This window comes from Camponotus floridanus, unplaced genomic scaffold (assembly GCF_003227725.1).
Source record: "Camponotus floridanus strain SB8 unplaced genomic scaffold, Cflo_v7.5 scaffold74, whole genome shotgun sequence".
Lineage (NCBI taxonomy): Eukaryota > Metazoa > Arthropoda > Insecta > Hymenoptera > Formicidae > Camponotus > Camponotus floridanus.
The window spans coordinates 963,959-981,704 of record NW_020229843.1 but is presented as its reverse complement, the minus strand read 5'-3'; the positions used below and the strand labels follow the sequence as shown (position 1 = coordinate 981,704).

Genomic DNA, 17,746 nt, shown 5'->3' with positions numbered 1-17,746 from the left:
CCCGGGTATCTCTCTCGTGGTTTTCACGCCGTCACCGTGAAATTCTCAAATGCGCCGCATTAGCTGGAGATTTTGACGTCGATCGTCAAAACTCGCAGGAGGGTAACCCGCGCTCTCGCGCGAGGCCATTTCGCAATGATCGATACTCGGAGTCGCTGCAAACGACACGCTCTCCTTATCATTCGACTTGACAAACGAACATTACGTAATTATTTAATTAAATTATGTCATTATTTGCCTTAGCGATTATATCCGAAACGATGGCTTGTTTATCTTATTAAATGTCGCTCCGATCGAAATGTCTCGCGCTCACGTATTGTTATTGTCATAAAAAAAAAATAAATGGACATGAATATCAGACACACATTTTCCATCTAGTTTCTCTCTATCGTATTCTTTAATTTAGCTAAAGCGCTTATTATTACGCGAATTCGTTTTGTAAATTTTCGAAAGAAAAAGAGCCATCAAAGATTGCGCAGTGGAAAACAATTGACGCAACGTTTGAAATAAGCGCCTTAATGAGCGCACGCTATGTAATTTTGACGAGGGTTTCGAAATTAACGGGTTCTACAGCGCCGTTAGATTCGTGATCGGTCGGAAAAGTGAAGTCTTTTCGACGCCCCTGCGGGTATTTTGAAGGGCAGGGCAGGTACAAACGACCCCCCAAACACTGGGTGTTGTCCCATTGTGCCAGTGTTGTCGTTTTTAATTATTTTACTGTCAATACCAGCTACAAACAGTGAGAATTTCTTTATACCTGGCGAACCTTTCGACAGTATGGTCATTTATTTTGACTTCTGTTACCTTACAGCTCATTACGGCGATGAGCGTGTCTACATTTTGTCACATTTTAGATACGAGAACACTTTATTACATTTAGTAAATCTACTTCAAAAGAAACTTAAATGTACATTACTTTTATTAATAAGATCTATATTTACATTTGTGTTGTAAATAAGATAAGTATATATGTACGACGCGCACTGTTCTTTCTCTCTCTCTCTCTCTCCCTCTTCAACTTTACAATAATAAAATATCGATTAAGCCGTATGCCGTAGAAATTATTATCGTTTCTCACTCGCACGCTCGACTCGTGTCTTGAATCGAAATGAGATCAAGTGTCTTCAATAAAAGCGGCCATTCGCAATTGATGTCAATTGTCGCTACATTGTAACAACCAACTATCTAGCCGTAATATACAAACGCAAATACTTATACTATTATATCCCATTAGGATTTAATTGTTAATTTATAATCGCATCTCGTTGAAGTCGCTTATAAAACGTCGTGTCGATTCGTTAGATCTGAGAAAAATCGAGTCAGATATTAATTGGGAGGCCGTCGACAATTTCCGGTCGATCGATTTTTTTTTTAACGAGATTCCGCCCGTCGTATCCGGCGTTCGGTGAGACGAAAACTAGAACTCTCGCTCGTTTGCCAAGTGGGTTAGATCAGGTCGGGTGAGGTTAGGTAATTATAAACCTTCGGCCAGTCGCGTGGATACGACACTAAAATTACTCACGAATTTCCGACTAACGAGGCACCTTTGGCGCCACGAGATATCTCGTTTGTCCCCCTCATTCCTTCTCCCCCTCCCCCCCACTTCTTCTCTTTCACTGACAGATTTTCCGAAATCGCGAGCGGAGTCGTTACGGGGGACTCCCCCGCTCGCGGGGCGACGAGATGAAGATATTCTCGGCCGCGATATCATTAAACTTCGCCGGGCGCGGTAAACAACGCCATTTAACTTCGCGCAAAAGTTAAGCACGCCACCTTAAAATTCGCCGACGATCCATTATAATGGCGGTGAAAATCGCGCCGAGCTTTTAATTAACTGCGCCTCGACGGCGAGATCGGACAGTTTCGAAGAAACTCGCAACGAGACTCGTTACACGAAACTTATGAAATTTTTTTCGCTATCATTTCCGTTTTACGCTAAAATTATTTGTTAATCTCGAATTTTATCGGTATATATATATTTCGAATAATTTTAAAATGTCGCGAAATCGACTGTAATTTTGCTTCCCTCAAAAATATCCATTTTTCGGCATATTTTTATCTAGACTTTAATTACCAGATATTTTGTGTATCTTCAGTTTTCCTCTTAATATATACATTAATAGCCAATATTATTAGTATAATACGTATCTTAGATAATATTATTATTTCTAATCTTATTAGCATCATTATCATAAACGAGCATAAGATTGATATCGAATATTGAAAGATTTTAAATCGTCGCGTTGCCCGGAAAAACCCGGACAGACTCATGATCGACGTGTCCGCGTTGATCTGAGCGAAACGCGCGATAATCGTGAACGGTAGCGTAAATAAAGACGAGCTCTCGTCACGCAGGGATCGGCCGCGTGTTCTCGTCCACGGAGGTCGACTTTGTCGTTAGCGGCGCGCGAAGCTTTTTATCTCGAACGCCACTTTTCCGTGCACGGATACGCACACGCATTCGTGCACCCACACGCTCTCCCATTCTCCGATTCCGTCTTGCTCTCGTTCGGTCGCTCTCTTTTCGACTCAACAAGTGGACCGATGTTTTCCGCACGGCACATAGTTTACGGATAAGAAAGAAGAGAGAAAGAGAGAGAGAGAGAGAGAGAGCCCACCCACACTCGCGTTCGCGTCCGCTTGTCGCTTATACGCCTGCTTCTACGCAGGCAAAAACGATGGCCCCTCGCGCTAGGGGTTGTTTTCTACGAGATCGGAGCTAAAGGGGACGAGAGAAATCTTGGAGCGACCGAAGGGACAAGCGAACGAGCGAACGACGACGATGGCGCGCGGAGTGAGGCTCGCGCGCACGACGGCGAAGGAGTGGGGATGGGAACGTTTGGTAGCGGGAGGGGTGGGGATAGTAATAGCGGCCGCCTCCCCACCCGACGCGTCAGTCTCGTCGCGTATGCCGTGAGGGGAACGTTTTCTCGCGTCCGTTCCCGACTCCGTCGAGCCTCCTTCGCTCGCAAACGACCGGTAAATCTGCAGATAACAGTGAACGCGATCGCGCACTCTCCGCTTTCGCGATCGTTCGGCGTGTATTCGCTCGTGGATCGAAAAAAATGCAGTGCGCGTGATAGGACGCGCCGACTGCCGCCGAACGGACGAGGAGCTCTCTCCCTATCTTTCTCTCTCTCTCTTTCTCTCTCGCGTTCTAACCTCGAAAACGGTCCTTGACGCCATGCAGCCAGCGGAGCAGCGGCGGCTATCGCGCGCGTGTGCATCCTGATGCGAGTATTATTTATCGGTGACATTTCTGTGTGTCTCCCGGAACAACGAGAGCACGATATGACACGTTCGTGATTCGCCGTGCGAGGAGGATTTTCGCGTCGTCGCGAAAAGGACCAAGATCTCGGTCCGCAACATTATTAAGATATCCCTTTCGTCCTTCTTCTCTCTCGGTGTATATATCGGACGCCGTGACAAGTGCGTGGTATGTTCGACTTGACGGGTACGACGCGACGTTACGCACTTTTCGATCGTTCTTGCGTCGCGGATTCCGCAAAGTGGACACTCGTCACGTGACGACGCGCATCGTTCCTCAATCATTTTATCGTCGATCGTCGCGGGACGATCGCCTTTGTGCTCCTGCTAGTGAGATTTTTCTCCACGATGATGAGAGCGACGCAGGATTGTCTGCCGCGAGACGCCAATGTCGCTAAAATCTGACACCGAGATATATTGATATACATATCGATCGCACACCCGCGTGCGCGCGCGCGCGCGCGCCCGAACATTCGCCGCGGATCCCCCGCAATCTCGCACGTGTCGTTCCCGTCGTGTCCACCGTGAGTATGCAGTCCAACACGATACTTCGCTCTGACGTCGGTAGCACGGAGAAGCTGATGGGTAACAATAATAATCTCAACAACAACGGCTCGCCGGGGGCGGACATAATGTTCCAGATGGAGGACGAGGGCCTCACGCAGTTGGGCAGCGTTTTTCAATCGGCTTACCAGTCGATTGTGGGCGGCGGTCCTCAGGTAAGAGATCGAGGGGTGCTCTCTATCATTCATTGATCCGATCACGAGGAAGAGGGGAGAGTAGAGTCTTCTCCATTTAACTGAGCTTTTTTCTGAATTTTTTTTCAGATTGAAATAATTTGTTCTTTCTTAATGTGAGATTTTTTTAGATTGAAATATTTTAAATATGTGTGCAAAAATGTAAATTATGTTTGCTATATTTCGGAGTTTTCTCCCCTCTTCGATTTTATTTCTGTCACATTTTGATGTATGAAAAAAGGCGCGAATATAAATTATACTCTCATTAATCTGACAATTAATAATTTAATTTCGCTGCGTAACAAAGTTGCATTTTTATCATAATTAATGGATTAGCTATTATTGTTTTCTTTTGATTTCAACATAGTTTCGCGATAGATGATTATAATTGAGCCTGACTCGATTTAATAATAATTCAAATCTAATATTTCTGACTTGTCAAAATCTGTGATTGTGTTCGCGTTCAATATAATTTAATCTGAGCGATATTTCTCAAAAGTGTAACGCATGTAACGAGGAATACAGGGCAAATATACATATATCGAGAAATTTTTTTGAAAGGAAAAGAAGCGAATAGAAGAGTTTCTTTCCGCGAAAAATCTAAATATCCGAGAATTTTCGTCTCGCGCGAGAAAAGCGCTTTCCCCTAAAGCGGATTGCGCGTCAATCGCGAATACAGAAGGGAGATGGCGACGGGAGGCGGATTGGAGGGAGGGAGGGAGGCTGCACACGTTTTACGATTTTCTCTATGCATCCGACGAAGTGTGCGGAGCACGTTATCGGCATGGTGACGTCAGAATTACGTCACGAATATGGCCGCCCTCACGTGGGCGGGCTCGTCGTCGTTGGCTCGCTCTTTTTGTGTCGGGCACCCTTCCTCGATTATATAGGGTGCTCTACAAATTTTTACGACCCGGCGCAACGGTTCTCTGTAAAACACGTTGGATTTAAACGGCGACCTTTCCGCGAAATTGGCCGAATTCGCGAACCGCTTTCGCGAATACATATGTCGATTGAAATTGATGGTGCGCGCTAACTTTCAAGCTGATTTGAATAAACGACGGCTTGATGAGTTTAGAAGCTGCGTTATCTAATACGAGATCCTTAAATGTCAGAGGGCAATCGACGTGAGTCGATTTATTACATATTGTTGTGGGGTATTTTTCCAAAATCGATAGGTCGGAAGACAAACGCTGTGCGTGTGCATGTGTTTGCTTGTGTACGAACATCACGTTTCCTCGAAACTAGAACAAGCGATATCATTCTGTGCTCTAGAGATAGATGAATCCTACATCCTGCTGATATAGTTATATATCTTTTCTTGTCGCACTATTTGACTAATATTGCTTTAGTTTCACACATTATAATCCGGTTACATACTGTCTATATTAATTTAATAGTAATGGCGATGGTATCTCGTAAAAAATAACAAACATAAATTATGTATTATATTATAATTATATATATTAATTTATTATATATAAATATATAATTATAATATTTATTATATAAATATAAATTATATATATTAATTCTATATATTATATAATTTATGTAATTTATATAATTTTTTATATAATTTATATATATATATATATATATATATATAAATGGAAGAAATATAACATATATACATATTCTTTTGCTCATCGTGGGCTTTCCGAAAAGGATAAAATATGATCGTCGAAATATACGGCGCTTGGCAAATCATATCCGACGAGACTCGTGCAGTTTCCGGACCGCGCGTGATAAGAACGACCGGCTTGTAAGAATTTCGCGGAATCAGAAATTCGTGCGAGCGAGCGAGCGAGCGAGCAAGAGCATCGCTCCGGGAATGCTGGGATTGCTGCCGCAGTCAAGGGACAATGTCTATTCCGACATTGCGAGTCGTCGCGTATATACGGCAAAGTGACTCATCATCCCCGCATTGTTTCGTTAAATGGAATTTCTATCTAATTTAAATGCGGCTTAGCTAGAAATAATGCGATTATGCGTTAGCTTATTCTGTTTGTTAATCTCCTTTGCACACCATTGTTACCCCGACGACGGGAGAGGGATACGAGAGCGGTGGAGGGCGACGTGAGGAAGGGAGACGGAGAGTCCCCTCGTCCTCTCGATCTCTCCCCCCCCTCTCCTTCTTCTCCCCCTCGTCGACTTGCCGTTTTGTACGGCACTGTACATTATTTCAGTACAGTCTACACAGCCGCTAGATCCTCTCTGGCTTATGGACTGTTCGCAGCGGTTCTCCTTTTGGACTTGGACTGCAAATTTAATCTGTCTCCAGGATTTTCTCATTAAATCGGATTATTCTCTCAAATATTTAATGTTATCTTTAATGTTTTAAATATTTTTACGTATTGATGTACAAACATCAGATATAACGTAATTTATTCGATCCCGATAATTCTCTCAATGGAAATCAATTAATTTAATTCCTTATTTCGTCCCATTACATTAACATTAGATAAAATGGCGCGATCTGTAATTATTTATTCTCAATTTGGCAACTCTTTTTCATTCGGTTTTTAAGACAGTCTCAATCGAACGTCTTACTAATGCTAACGGTACAAAGGTATTATAATTATGCTTATTGCGTTATGCTGAATAAAAGAGGTATTTAATGATACAAAACGTTACGAGACAAGTGAGATCGAATAGATGTATTTATGCTGTATTCGACAGCTGTCGATCCATTATTTCAGTATCTTTGTCATCAATTTCAATTCGCTTGCCATTTCTAAGAAAATACCGCAACAATAATAGCTAATCGAAGAAATTGACTGTACAATTACGTTACAAAATATCAAATTTAAATATGACATACATTTCGATGAAAAGATTGTCACATAATCAAAAAATAATAATACCTGATTATCTCTACAATAATGAAACTTTACATGTTTTAATACGAATTGCGAGAATTAAAATATGAATAAAATATGTCATCTTTATTACTTAGCCTCAAGTATTTAAATATAGTAAAAATTAGATCGTTATCGATCATCATTTCAATTTTTTCAACAAAATATCACGTCTGTTGATAAATTTAACATTTGTCGCTTATTTTCGGCGACTGTTTTGATCGTCGGAACCGCGTTGTTGTTCGTGCGAGGTAATACTACGCGGTACGCCACGACGAGAATTCCCAGGGCCGTATTTTGTGGAAGTCACTCCGGATTAACTGCATTAAAGTTTTCCCGCGCGGCTCCCTTAAAATATTGCAGCGGCTTAAACGTTTTTTAACGCCGAAACTTTTGCCTCCCTCGATTTATTTGAGAGCGAAATTATCCGTTATTTACCGACTAGAGAGCGGTAGGAAGAAGAACGGTGGTGGAAGTGTTCTCTCTCTCTCTCTCTTTCTCGCTCTTTTTTTTTCTTTTTTCCTTTTTTTCGGCTTCCCTCATCTCTCGGCGGCGCTTTCGTGTGTCTGGCGAAACCAGTTTTTGATCGCGCCGGGTTAAGGGCGGCCATTTCCGGTCCGCGCGCGCTTTCCCCTCTCCTTCCCTCTCTTTCTCTCCTTTTCCCCACCTCCGCGTCTCTCATATCCGGTACGGCACTTGCAACGTTTTAAACTCGCTGCTCTCTCTGGTATACTCGGACGATCTTTTTTTTCTCCCCCGAGAGCTTGTCGGGCGTAAAATCTTCCCCGGCGCAGCGTCGGGACGACGAGAGGGGAGACGGCGGCGCTCTCGAAAAATAGGCAAAAAATCCACCTTCATTATGAAACGTTATCTTTCTTTACGTCCGACTTAATTAGCTCGCCGCGTCCATTTTGGGGTATTACAATGCGCGGGTCGAGCAATCCCGAGCGAAAATTAAGTCGCTCGAGCTGTCGCGCGACTTGAATCGCTTTGATAGATTAAGCTGCAACGATATGAAGTCCAAATTGAATCTCGCTGCTTAGAATGGCTACACAAATAGACGCAATTATGCGCGTTATTTCTTGTCAATTTTTTTCGCATTTTTTTTTTAACAGAAAAAATTTAAGAAAGCGTAATTCGTATGTGTGCGCGTATACCTCGACTAATAAGTAAATACATGTAACAGACGTTTGCATTTATCCGGTCATTTTACGAGACGGTCGAGACCTGCCATTTCGACGTTATTAATGAAGATTCATATTACGTGCTTCGCCACGATGGCGCGTTTCTCTATAAAGCTCGTTTCAGCCGGATACACAGAGAAAGATAGAAGTAAGAAAAATAACATACATCTACCTCGGTGCATAATAAATGGCTTGTCATAACTGCCCCCGTTTTTACATAATCCTATCAAGGATTAATGAACTCAATTTCAATTCTTTCATCTCACCACAGCCAAGTGACAATTTGGAAATTGCACACTTGTACATTTATCGCATATCCTTGCTCCTTACATACTCGTTCGATTTTCAAATTAAAAGATACGCGAGATGATTATGGACACGCAGACTTCTCGGAAGGTGGACGTTCATGTCGAAGGAGCGAAATGACGCGGGAGATGAACGGAAAGAAAAGCGAAAGTGGCCGGTAATCGCGGTGGTCCAGCAACGCGCTGGCTTCGATTAAAGACGAAAATTTGAGGGAATCGTGCGCGCGTGCAAGCTGGATCGACGAGATCATCGCGCAATCGTGAAAGCCGCAGGCGTCGACGAAATCATCGTGGCGCGTTCAACATTTTACGAGCGATCCACGCGCGGCAGATCGTCAGAGAAGTAACGCGCGCGCGCTCGCCTTGGAGGTCGGTGTAATTGCCTCGAGAAGAAAAAAAAAACGAATCAATGAAACCGATAGGCCCGTTACATCGCCCCGTTTCACCTGCCTTCCCACGGTTGCGCGCTGCCGGCGACCAAATTTACTCCGAGTGAAACGTGGCACCGCATCAACGTATATAAGTGTTATATTTGAAATTCTCTCTCAAACATTCTTGTAAAGTAGCACAAAATAATATCGATAATGTACAATATTAAGCGTGACATATTTTCGATAAATTTAAATGGATTTTAAATAAATTTTAAATAAATTGAAATGTAAATAATTTTTTTTCTTTGATTGATAGAGTTTACGCTCTTTATTTTGACAAATTGAAAGAAACGTTATGTAATTCGTCGTTCTGTAGAAAAATATTGGCTATGAGAACCACTGAGCACGCGAGTGTGTGTGCTAGGTTAAAAGCGGCAATGAATAGAATTGATATAAATGGGACGGCGACCTGGCTTCGGTCTTCGAAGTTGATTGTTTTTTCTTTCCCCTATCGTTCGAATTGGTCGACAAGTGCCACTTTATTATCGCAACGAGTTCGTTACCGTGCTTTTACCGAATTGTCGACACGAGTCGGTTATAGGTAGAAAAAGAGATTTTTCCGAAATATACATTAAAATTTCTAATACCACACTAAACAATTTTCACCAATTATATTACAATGATTCTTTTAATGAAATAAAGTTTGATTGCGTGTATCATCTGGGTGAAATTTGCATCATAGGCGTCAGAGAAGGAATTTTCATTATCGCTGAATTATTTATTTCGCATACCCGCTGAGAGAGAGAGAGAGAGAGAGAGAGAGAGAGAGAAGCATCGATTCGAAATAAAATTATGATAATTGATACACGCGAGATACAATAAATTATAGCGCTATCACTTTTCACGCTCTTCTCTCTCAATTATATTCTTTCACGGTATATATTTCTCCGAGGCTCGAATACAGTGAAAGGGTCAAATCCGCGATACTTACGTCACCCAAGGCGACGATGGAGGAAAGCTAGAAACTAGGAGTCGCGGAAATTCCATGACGGCGGCAGTTCCGGTCGATCGTCCCCGCCCGTCTCGTAATCTATGGTTGGGATTAGCATTAGTACTCCGACACGTATGTGTAACCCATATGATCGCGCTTGTAGCTACAAGCTACGCACGCGCACGCGCACGCGCTACACACACACACAAGGCGCGTATACACACGTACGCACGACCGCGTTGAGAACGCGTATACGGTATTCCCCCGTTCTCTCGCCATCTCTCTCGCTCCGTTCTCCACAATTTGCGCACAATATACACACATGTACACTCCTCGCGTAAACATATACGATAGATACGCGGCTACAAACATATCCGCGCGAGGCGGCGCGCGCGAGGTATAATTAGACGCGGCCTAGAGCCGTACTAATAGCGGTATCCTAGGACCCTAACACACGTTCGCCGATATATCCATTGCTGGTAACCATTATCCCCCCGGCTCTGTTTGCACGGATACGTCGCCTCCGGGACACGCGTATTCTGTATACGAGCGCGCGTACATATGCGTTTCTCCGTCGTGTGTTTACTTACGTGTGCGGATGTGTGCGTGTATGCGTGTGTTCACACTTGCGCGCGCGAGCATACATTCGCAGCGTATCTGTCTACCGTTACATACGTTGCATACCCCTGCGTACATGTATGTACATGGTACCTGAATACGCGTAAGCATATATACGCATATGCACGCGTGTTTGTGTACGCGCGGGCCCAAACGATCCTAATGAAGCCGCGCGCGCTCCGTGCGATTATGACGATTAACGTTGGCGGGATGGAAAGGTCGAAAAATGAGAAGCGGAGACGGTCGGGATTTTCTCTCTCGAGTTTTCGAGACCGACGATCGTTCGCGAGCGCTCCCGTTTGATGTATATTTTCGGTCGGCTCGCGCTATAAATGCGTGGAACGCATAATCATAAATTAATACCCCGGGCAGTTATGACTGCGACTCTATTCTGCGTTGCACTTATCGAGTATTCTAGTACTCGATTCGCGCTCTCGTGCACTCACAGTCGAGCATTTCGATCAAATTGATTTCTTCTTTCTTTTTTTCGAAATCTGAGATTATCTTTTTAGCCAAATTTCAATCAGATTTACGCGTATATGTATTTGTCAGTTGCTTAGATTTAATCTTGGAATCCAGTTTTCCAGATTTAAATATAAATTTAAAGGTTCTTTCGCTATTTTTGCTACATCTCGAGTCGATTTTCAATGGGCGCGAACTACATGCATCGGCCGTACATTATGGGATAAATACTTGATGCCGAAACTTTACTTCGCCGAGTCTCTCTCTTTCGTATTGCCGTACACATTTATAATATACACAATATACCGGCAAAGTAGGACGGCAGTAGTACGCCAAAGCGATGGCTGAAAACGCCGCCATAAGGAAGTAACTACTCGCGGCGCCAGATATTCCGATTATCTTCCAACAATCATCCCCTGAACATTCGCGTGTGTTCTCGAGACGCGCGTGTATACGTGAACGCTCGGAAAAGCACAAGCGCGCGTATGCAAATACATGCACATACGTATACACCCGCGTGCACACATGTATACGCATTTCCGTGTATCCTCTGGCGCAATATAGGCAAGGGCACATATGAGCCTGGCGTATGCTGATCCACGGTGTGTACGCGCGCGCGTGTGTGTGCGTGTATGTCTGTACCTGCGAGTACTGTATGGACACCGTATATACGTCCGATTATTAGTGTGTCACACACGCTTGATTTGGTAGCGGGCTTATAACGCCCGCTATAGCGCCGAGAGGCGCCAGCTGGATGTGTTTCGAAACATATACACCCTTCGTATCCCCGCGATCTTCCCTCTCTCGCGCACACTCGCCCTCTCCGATTCTCCGGCCGAGAGCGTTGTTCGCGTTGATGATGATGACGTTGATGATGACGGGACTTGCGACGCGTTATTATCGCTCGGATCGCGAAATAATCGGAATTTTCTAGGAAGCAGAGCGTCGCGAATATCAAATAGCCGATTAAGGATGTTTTGTACCTATTTTCATATTATTGAGAATTTAATGAAAATTGTACAGAATATCCTTACATATATTTAGTATCTTCGGTACAATTTTTAAATCGATTCACTAAAGCGTTCATAAGTTATAAGGATTTTAATTTGCACCGAATTTACATGTGTTCTTATGGGAAACGTATAACCACGTCGATTCAAATGACAAAAACACGTGGAAATAATATTCAGAATTTGTTTAAAATTTGCAACAGTGTAGTTTAGATACAGAGAACGAAGAGAAAATATTTGGTCAAATAATATTATACAAGTACTAACTGGTTAAAAAGATATTTTATATATAATTCAATCAAGTTAGCCATGTATCTGTCACAAGGCGAAATTCTCCAAAAGTTAATCATTTCGATTAACAAAATTCAGAATATTTCAGTAAAAACGCAATAAATATTAAAAAATACATCTCTGCACTGTAGCTAAGATCAAATTGTATTTAATATTCACGCAATTTCTCATACTTAAAATACACGAAAAGTGGATATATTCGTCAATATTGATTTTCAGCTACTTTTTGCTGAGATTGTACATACAAAGCAGCCTTAAGAGCTTCTTTTTCATTTTTGCAAAACTAGCTATTATATATACAATTAAAATCATTAATTATATATGTAATTTTACATGTACATATATTTTATATACAAGTAAATTATCTCGACGCGAGTGAATTCTAAAATACCGGCGAAGATTTTTTTTACGATTCCACAATCAAACCTAGACGCGACACTCGTGCGCAAATTTTAATCACCATTCGCAACAGCACGTTAAATTATAGTCACGCTAATTGCACGACGTATCAGTATTGATACATATCACGCGGCGGTTTGCACGATCCGCGTGCGCCAATAACACGGCATGGAGAATTTATTAACACAGTCATAGAGGGGCCGGGTGGGGTAAACGTAAGGCCGTTTAACAGCCGTAGCCGAACGACTAATGCGACGGAATTAGGCATCGCGATTAACGTTTTAGCCGAGCGATGTCGCGTGGACCATCGATGTGTGCCTCTCTCTCGTAATGTCGTGCGAGTGGGCGTCGCCCGTGACGACACGACGGGATAATCTGTTCGATAGTCCGATAGTTCGACGACTGTCTATTGTACTTAGAGGTTTCCGTGTACTCTGTCTGCGCCGGCCAGCGCGACGAACAGAGGAATTATATACACGCATGAACCGTACTCCGTCGTAATTACCCGCTCCTCGGGTCGCACATAAGATATGTCTTCTAATAACGGACCTATTCTCTTTCTGTTTCAGGTGAGTTAACAGTTCTTCTCTCCTCATCGTGCGGCGATCGGTACCGAGAGCGCGTTTCGCCGGTGAGAGATTTATGTCTTACGTTTCTCCTTTGTATCGCGCGGTTCTCTTTATTGCCTCTGGTATAGCGACTCGGTACCGTGAAATTTTTAATTTTACGCTCTTTCAATTTTTCTCGTAATCTCCATCACACCTGATTATGTAAATTGGATTCTTAATTATTTTTTTATTATGCTTCGAAAAAATAAGCAGCCTCGGGTACGTTTGTTTGATTAAGATTTATCTATTTGTTTAACTGCTGAAACTCGGATTGAATTTTAGAAAAGGAAAATCTAGATGTATATTATTATTGTATCGACATAATCGGATTTAAGAGAGAGCGAGTGAAAATATAATATCGAAGTTTTCTAAGACTCGAACAGAAATCAGCCGGATCGAGAGCTCGAGTGGAGCTAGCAAGAGTAGCGAAGCGACGAGGGGCAGCTACCGTGAAAAAAAAAAAAAAAAAAAATAAAGACGCGTAGGGACCTCAGTCCGCTTCGGGGCGAAAGAAAACGATGGAAACATGGCGACTTTCGGGCCATATGGCGTTTACGGGTGCCCAAGCACCGTAAACTTTCATGGACGTAGCCTAATCTCTTTCTCTCTTCCTCTCCATCTTTCTCTCTCCCTCCCTATCTCTCTTTCACTTCCTCTTTTTACCGTCGGTCCTCCTTCTCGCGAGAACAGGAGCCTTAATCAGCGACCGCCAGGCTCTTAAAGGATGACGAGTGGTTTCGTCTGAAAGTCACAAAGCAAAGGTTCTTCGCCCTTTGCGTGTCTAGGTCGGGCTCGCATTGTTCCAGATGCGATTTTAGTCGCATCTGAATCGATCTTGACGCGATCAGTCTGTTATTCTCGCGTATCTTGCATTTTTTTCACATATTATTGCGCTAAATTTTCTCTCTTCGGAGCTCTTTAAATTCCCTGGAAATCCATATCTCCAGCTATTATACGTGATAAGAAAATGACATTCGCATCAATCACGATGATATAAAGCCTTAATCAGCAACCGTATCGACCGAGAGTATCGAAGTATATCGCGAATTGTAGCGTAGAGTGACATGAACGTGTTGCAAAATGTAATGCTATATTAGTCGATTAATCTTCACCGCACGTTGCACATTTTCAAGACAACCGACTGAAAATCCTCAGTCGAATCTCTAAGTTATGCAGAATTATGCGGAAGCGTCTCTCGCATTAATAAACGTTTCAATCGTTGCTCTAAAGTTTCTCTCTCTCTCCCTCCCTCCCTCCCTCCTCTTCTCTCTCTCTCTCTCTCTCTCTCTCTCTCTCTCTCTCTCTCTCTCTCTCTCTCTCTCTCTCTCTCTGTCGTGAAGCGCACATTCCGTACGTATACGCGGTAGAATACACAATGTGCCGATTCATATGCGCGCACACACATACACTCACACACACATACACTCACACACATGTCCTCGTGATCTATACATGCATCGCGTCGGTCGCGTCCACACGCGGGCATTCTTGCCACCGAAACGGACTTCACCTTCGACCCGAGGGATCGATCTGCATAGCGGGTAGCTCTCGCATAATCGTGCAAAACGCGCCAGCAGACATGCACATGCAGGCGGACGGCCACAGGGTAGAAACGTGTGTGTGTGTGTGTGTGTGTGTGCGTGCGTGTGCGTCGGTATGCGTGTCCAGTGTATACCGGAGCTCCATAACGTGAACATGTAAGCTAGGTTAGGCGTCCCGGAGAGGGTAAAGTTCTCTCTCTCTCTCTCTCTCTCTCTCTCTCTCTCTCTCTCTCTCTCTCTCTCTCTGTCTCTCTCTTTCTCTCTCGGATAAAGCTTAGATTAGGTTGGCTCGAGCCAGTTCCGATTTCCATACTGATCTCGCGATAGATCGTGCCTGCTGCCGTGCCTGTCTCCATCTCCTATACCAATCTTCGTACCTCCCTTCGAATCTCTCGTCATTATTATTGTTCACGATTATGTTATGATTATACTGCGATAATTAGCGATACAATTTGTACCTTTAAAGTGACGTTCGCGCAGGATAAGACACTTGTTTCATCAAACCTCAAGTTTTTAAAAGCTCGCAATTTTGAGATGAAGGAAATCTAATTTTCTCGATTTACACGAAAATGTTCGCAAACAATTGAATTTTTAGATAAATATTTCAGCCGTTTATTGTTGTAATTTGTAATTCGCTTGTGGCATCCAAATCCAATTATCTTTGGATGAAATAAACGACGGGGGTTGTGTGGTACGAGTTATATTTCACGGACTGCTTCGGGGGCCCGGAATAGAAGCGCCCGAGCCAGTTTCGATTTCCGCGGAGATCACGCGGTTGATCGTGCCTACTATCGTACCTGGCCCTTAGATTATTTCCCGGTGATTTTCGAACAAATCCGAGTTTACCTTTCTATGCGGCTCTTGCTGTTGTTGCTGGCGTCGTACGTTCAACGAAACTTTTCGCGATTGTATACGCGCGACTGAAATAGACTGGGGAAATAGACAAATTAAGTTTTATCTTTGAGGGAGGACGAAGCGCGTTTACGACTGTCGTTTCACTTAGCGACGATTTTTGAACACATAATCATATTAAATAGCCGCGAACAAATGATCTTTAACCCTAACAATCATTTCGTCGGTGACTTTTGTCATTAGATATAATTGAAACAGATGTCATGGATTATGTTATAATAATACATACATTACAGTAAAAGATGTACAAGATATATTAGGCGAATTTGATAGCAATCGTCAAAAATAACACCTGGTTTTATCTCATTCATTGGAAAGACTTTAGATTCCTCAGATTTCAAATCAAGCTACAAAAATCAAATCAATAACTTCCCGAAGTTTTATCGTTTATCATGAGCACATCGATGCAAATTTTTGTTTTCGAGTGATAAAAATGCGACCAAAGATATCGAGAGATCAGCCGATTCACGAATGGCCGCTCATTCTAATACGCGATAAGATAAATTTTCGCGAATTACGCGACTTGGCTATATAAAACGGTATCCGCGATTGCCTCGCGGAGGAAGGAACGAGATATACATTGTACGTGGTAATGCATCAAGAATAGACAGCCACGTGTACGTCGCTCGCAGGCAAACCCGATCGATCGGTTTGGGATTACCTTATAGACAATCGCTCGCTCGAGGAGTAATTTCGCGAAATTGCATCGTTCCGCATCGCTCGAGCGATAATTGTCATCGATAGATGGAGCGATTCTCCGCGAAGACTAGGCCCGTTCGATTTCGCGAGGTCAATCTCGCGATATACCGGGTAGCGAAGAAGTAAAGCTGCCGTCGCTCCGTGAACGATAGGTCGTCCTCGCCGATTCTTTACTACGAAATTATTGACTTTTGCTATAAATACCGTTTGCGTATCGCGAACTATAGACGCTTCCGACGAGATTGCGATTCTTCACCTTCGCGAGCTGCTCTTTCCGAGGTTGCTACAAAAGCTTGCCGTAGCTCGAAAAGGATTACATTCCGTAACTAAATAATAATACAATAATAAGATAAAAAAATGATGGGAAAATGTATAATAATTATATATTTTATATATAATAAATTTGGCGCATTTCGACGATTGATAAGCTTCGAGAAACTTTAGCATATCGATTTGGTTCGACAAAAGAATACGAACGTATTCGAAGTGGGATTCTGCAGGAGATCTCACGACGTCGAGACGTGTCCCTTGGACCAATCGATACTCAGCCTCTTCTTCTCACGCGTTCTTATTTCCCCGGAGACATGGATTTTAATTCGAGCCGCGTGACCGGCTCCTGAAATTCGATCCGAAATTACGAGACACAGTCCCCGAGTTCCGGGCCGCTGGCAACGGAGGATATAGATGGATGCGAGGGGAGAGGGCCTTCTCGTTCTTTCCGCACGGTCCCAGGGAATTATGGTTTCGTTGGTCAGAATTATGGTCGCGCGTTGCGCCCATGACCGGGTCATTTCCTGAGCGTGTCGCGTCGGAATGTTTCGTCTCTCTCTCTTTCTCTTCTTCCATCACGAGCATTTCTTTTCCTATTTATTTTTCCTCCTCTTTTTTTTCTCTTTTTTTTTTGAAGATAGCTTCTCTCCCATCGCATCCTTATAATACGTCCTATCCTTCCTTGGATGAGAGGACTCTGAGTGCCTCTCCGACGAAGAAAATTACAGTTGAAAAAAGCAGTTGGAAAAAAAATGTGATTCTCCATCGCTCTCGGGAAAAACTCTTCACTTTCGGATCTCAGATATACATAGTCTAGACCGGAATGACTTTACGTCGCGATGCTGTACATTTCTTTTTGCGAGCATTATTTAGATGATATATTGTTTACCGATCGCACACAGAAGAGGAGTCTGACGACTGAAGCAGAATGTATAACGAACGAAAAATAAAATTTTCAGAAATTTAGATTACTTTCAAATATAATAGAATCAATAATAGATTATTCTCAAGTATAATAGAATCAGTATTTCGAGTCAAACATATTAATATAATTCGAAAAAAAAAACAGTGATAATTTTATAAACAAGAAGCATGATAGATATCGCGATTACCTTATTTGAGGTCTAACTTTTTCGACGATTTTCGCGCTTTCTTTCGTTTGCATCGTGTTAAGATAAGCGCGATATGATCGTAATAGGAAAAACATTATATATTCGAAC

The 17,746-nt window shown here is 42.9% G+C and overlaps 1 protein-coding gene across 11 annotated transcripts in view; it reads left to right on the top strand.

Moving 5' to 3' along the window:
• LOC105257493 (transcription factor 12) overlaps positions 1-17,746 on the top strand; it is a 113,072-nt gene that overhangs the window by 36,832 nt on the left and 58,494 nt on the right. Inside the window, exon 1 of one of the 11 annotated variants that reach the window (XM_011268219.3) lies at positions 2,893-3,986. The exons of the other annotated variants lie outside the window; for them this stretch is intronic. Coding sequence (XP_011266521.1) covers positions 3,798-3,986 — 189 coding nt within the window. The 5' untranslated portion in view covers positions 2,893-3,797. Of the gene's footprint in view, positions 1-2,892; positions 3,987-17,746 lie in introns of those variants that run through there. 11 annotated transcript variants of the gene reach the window in all.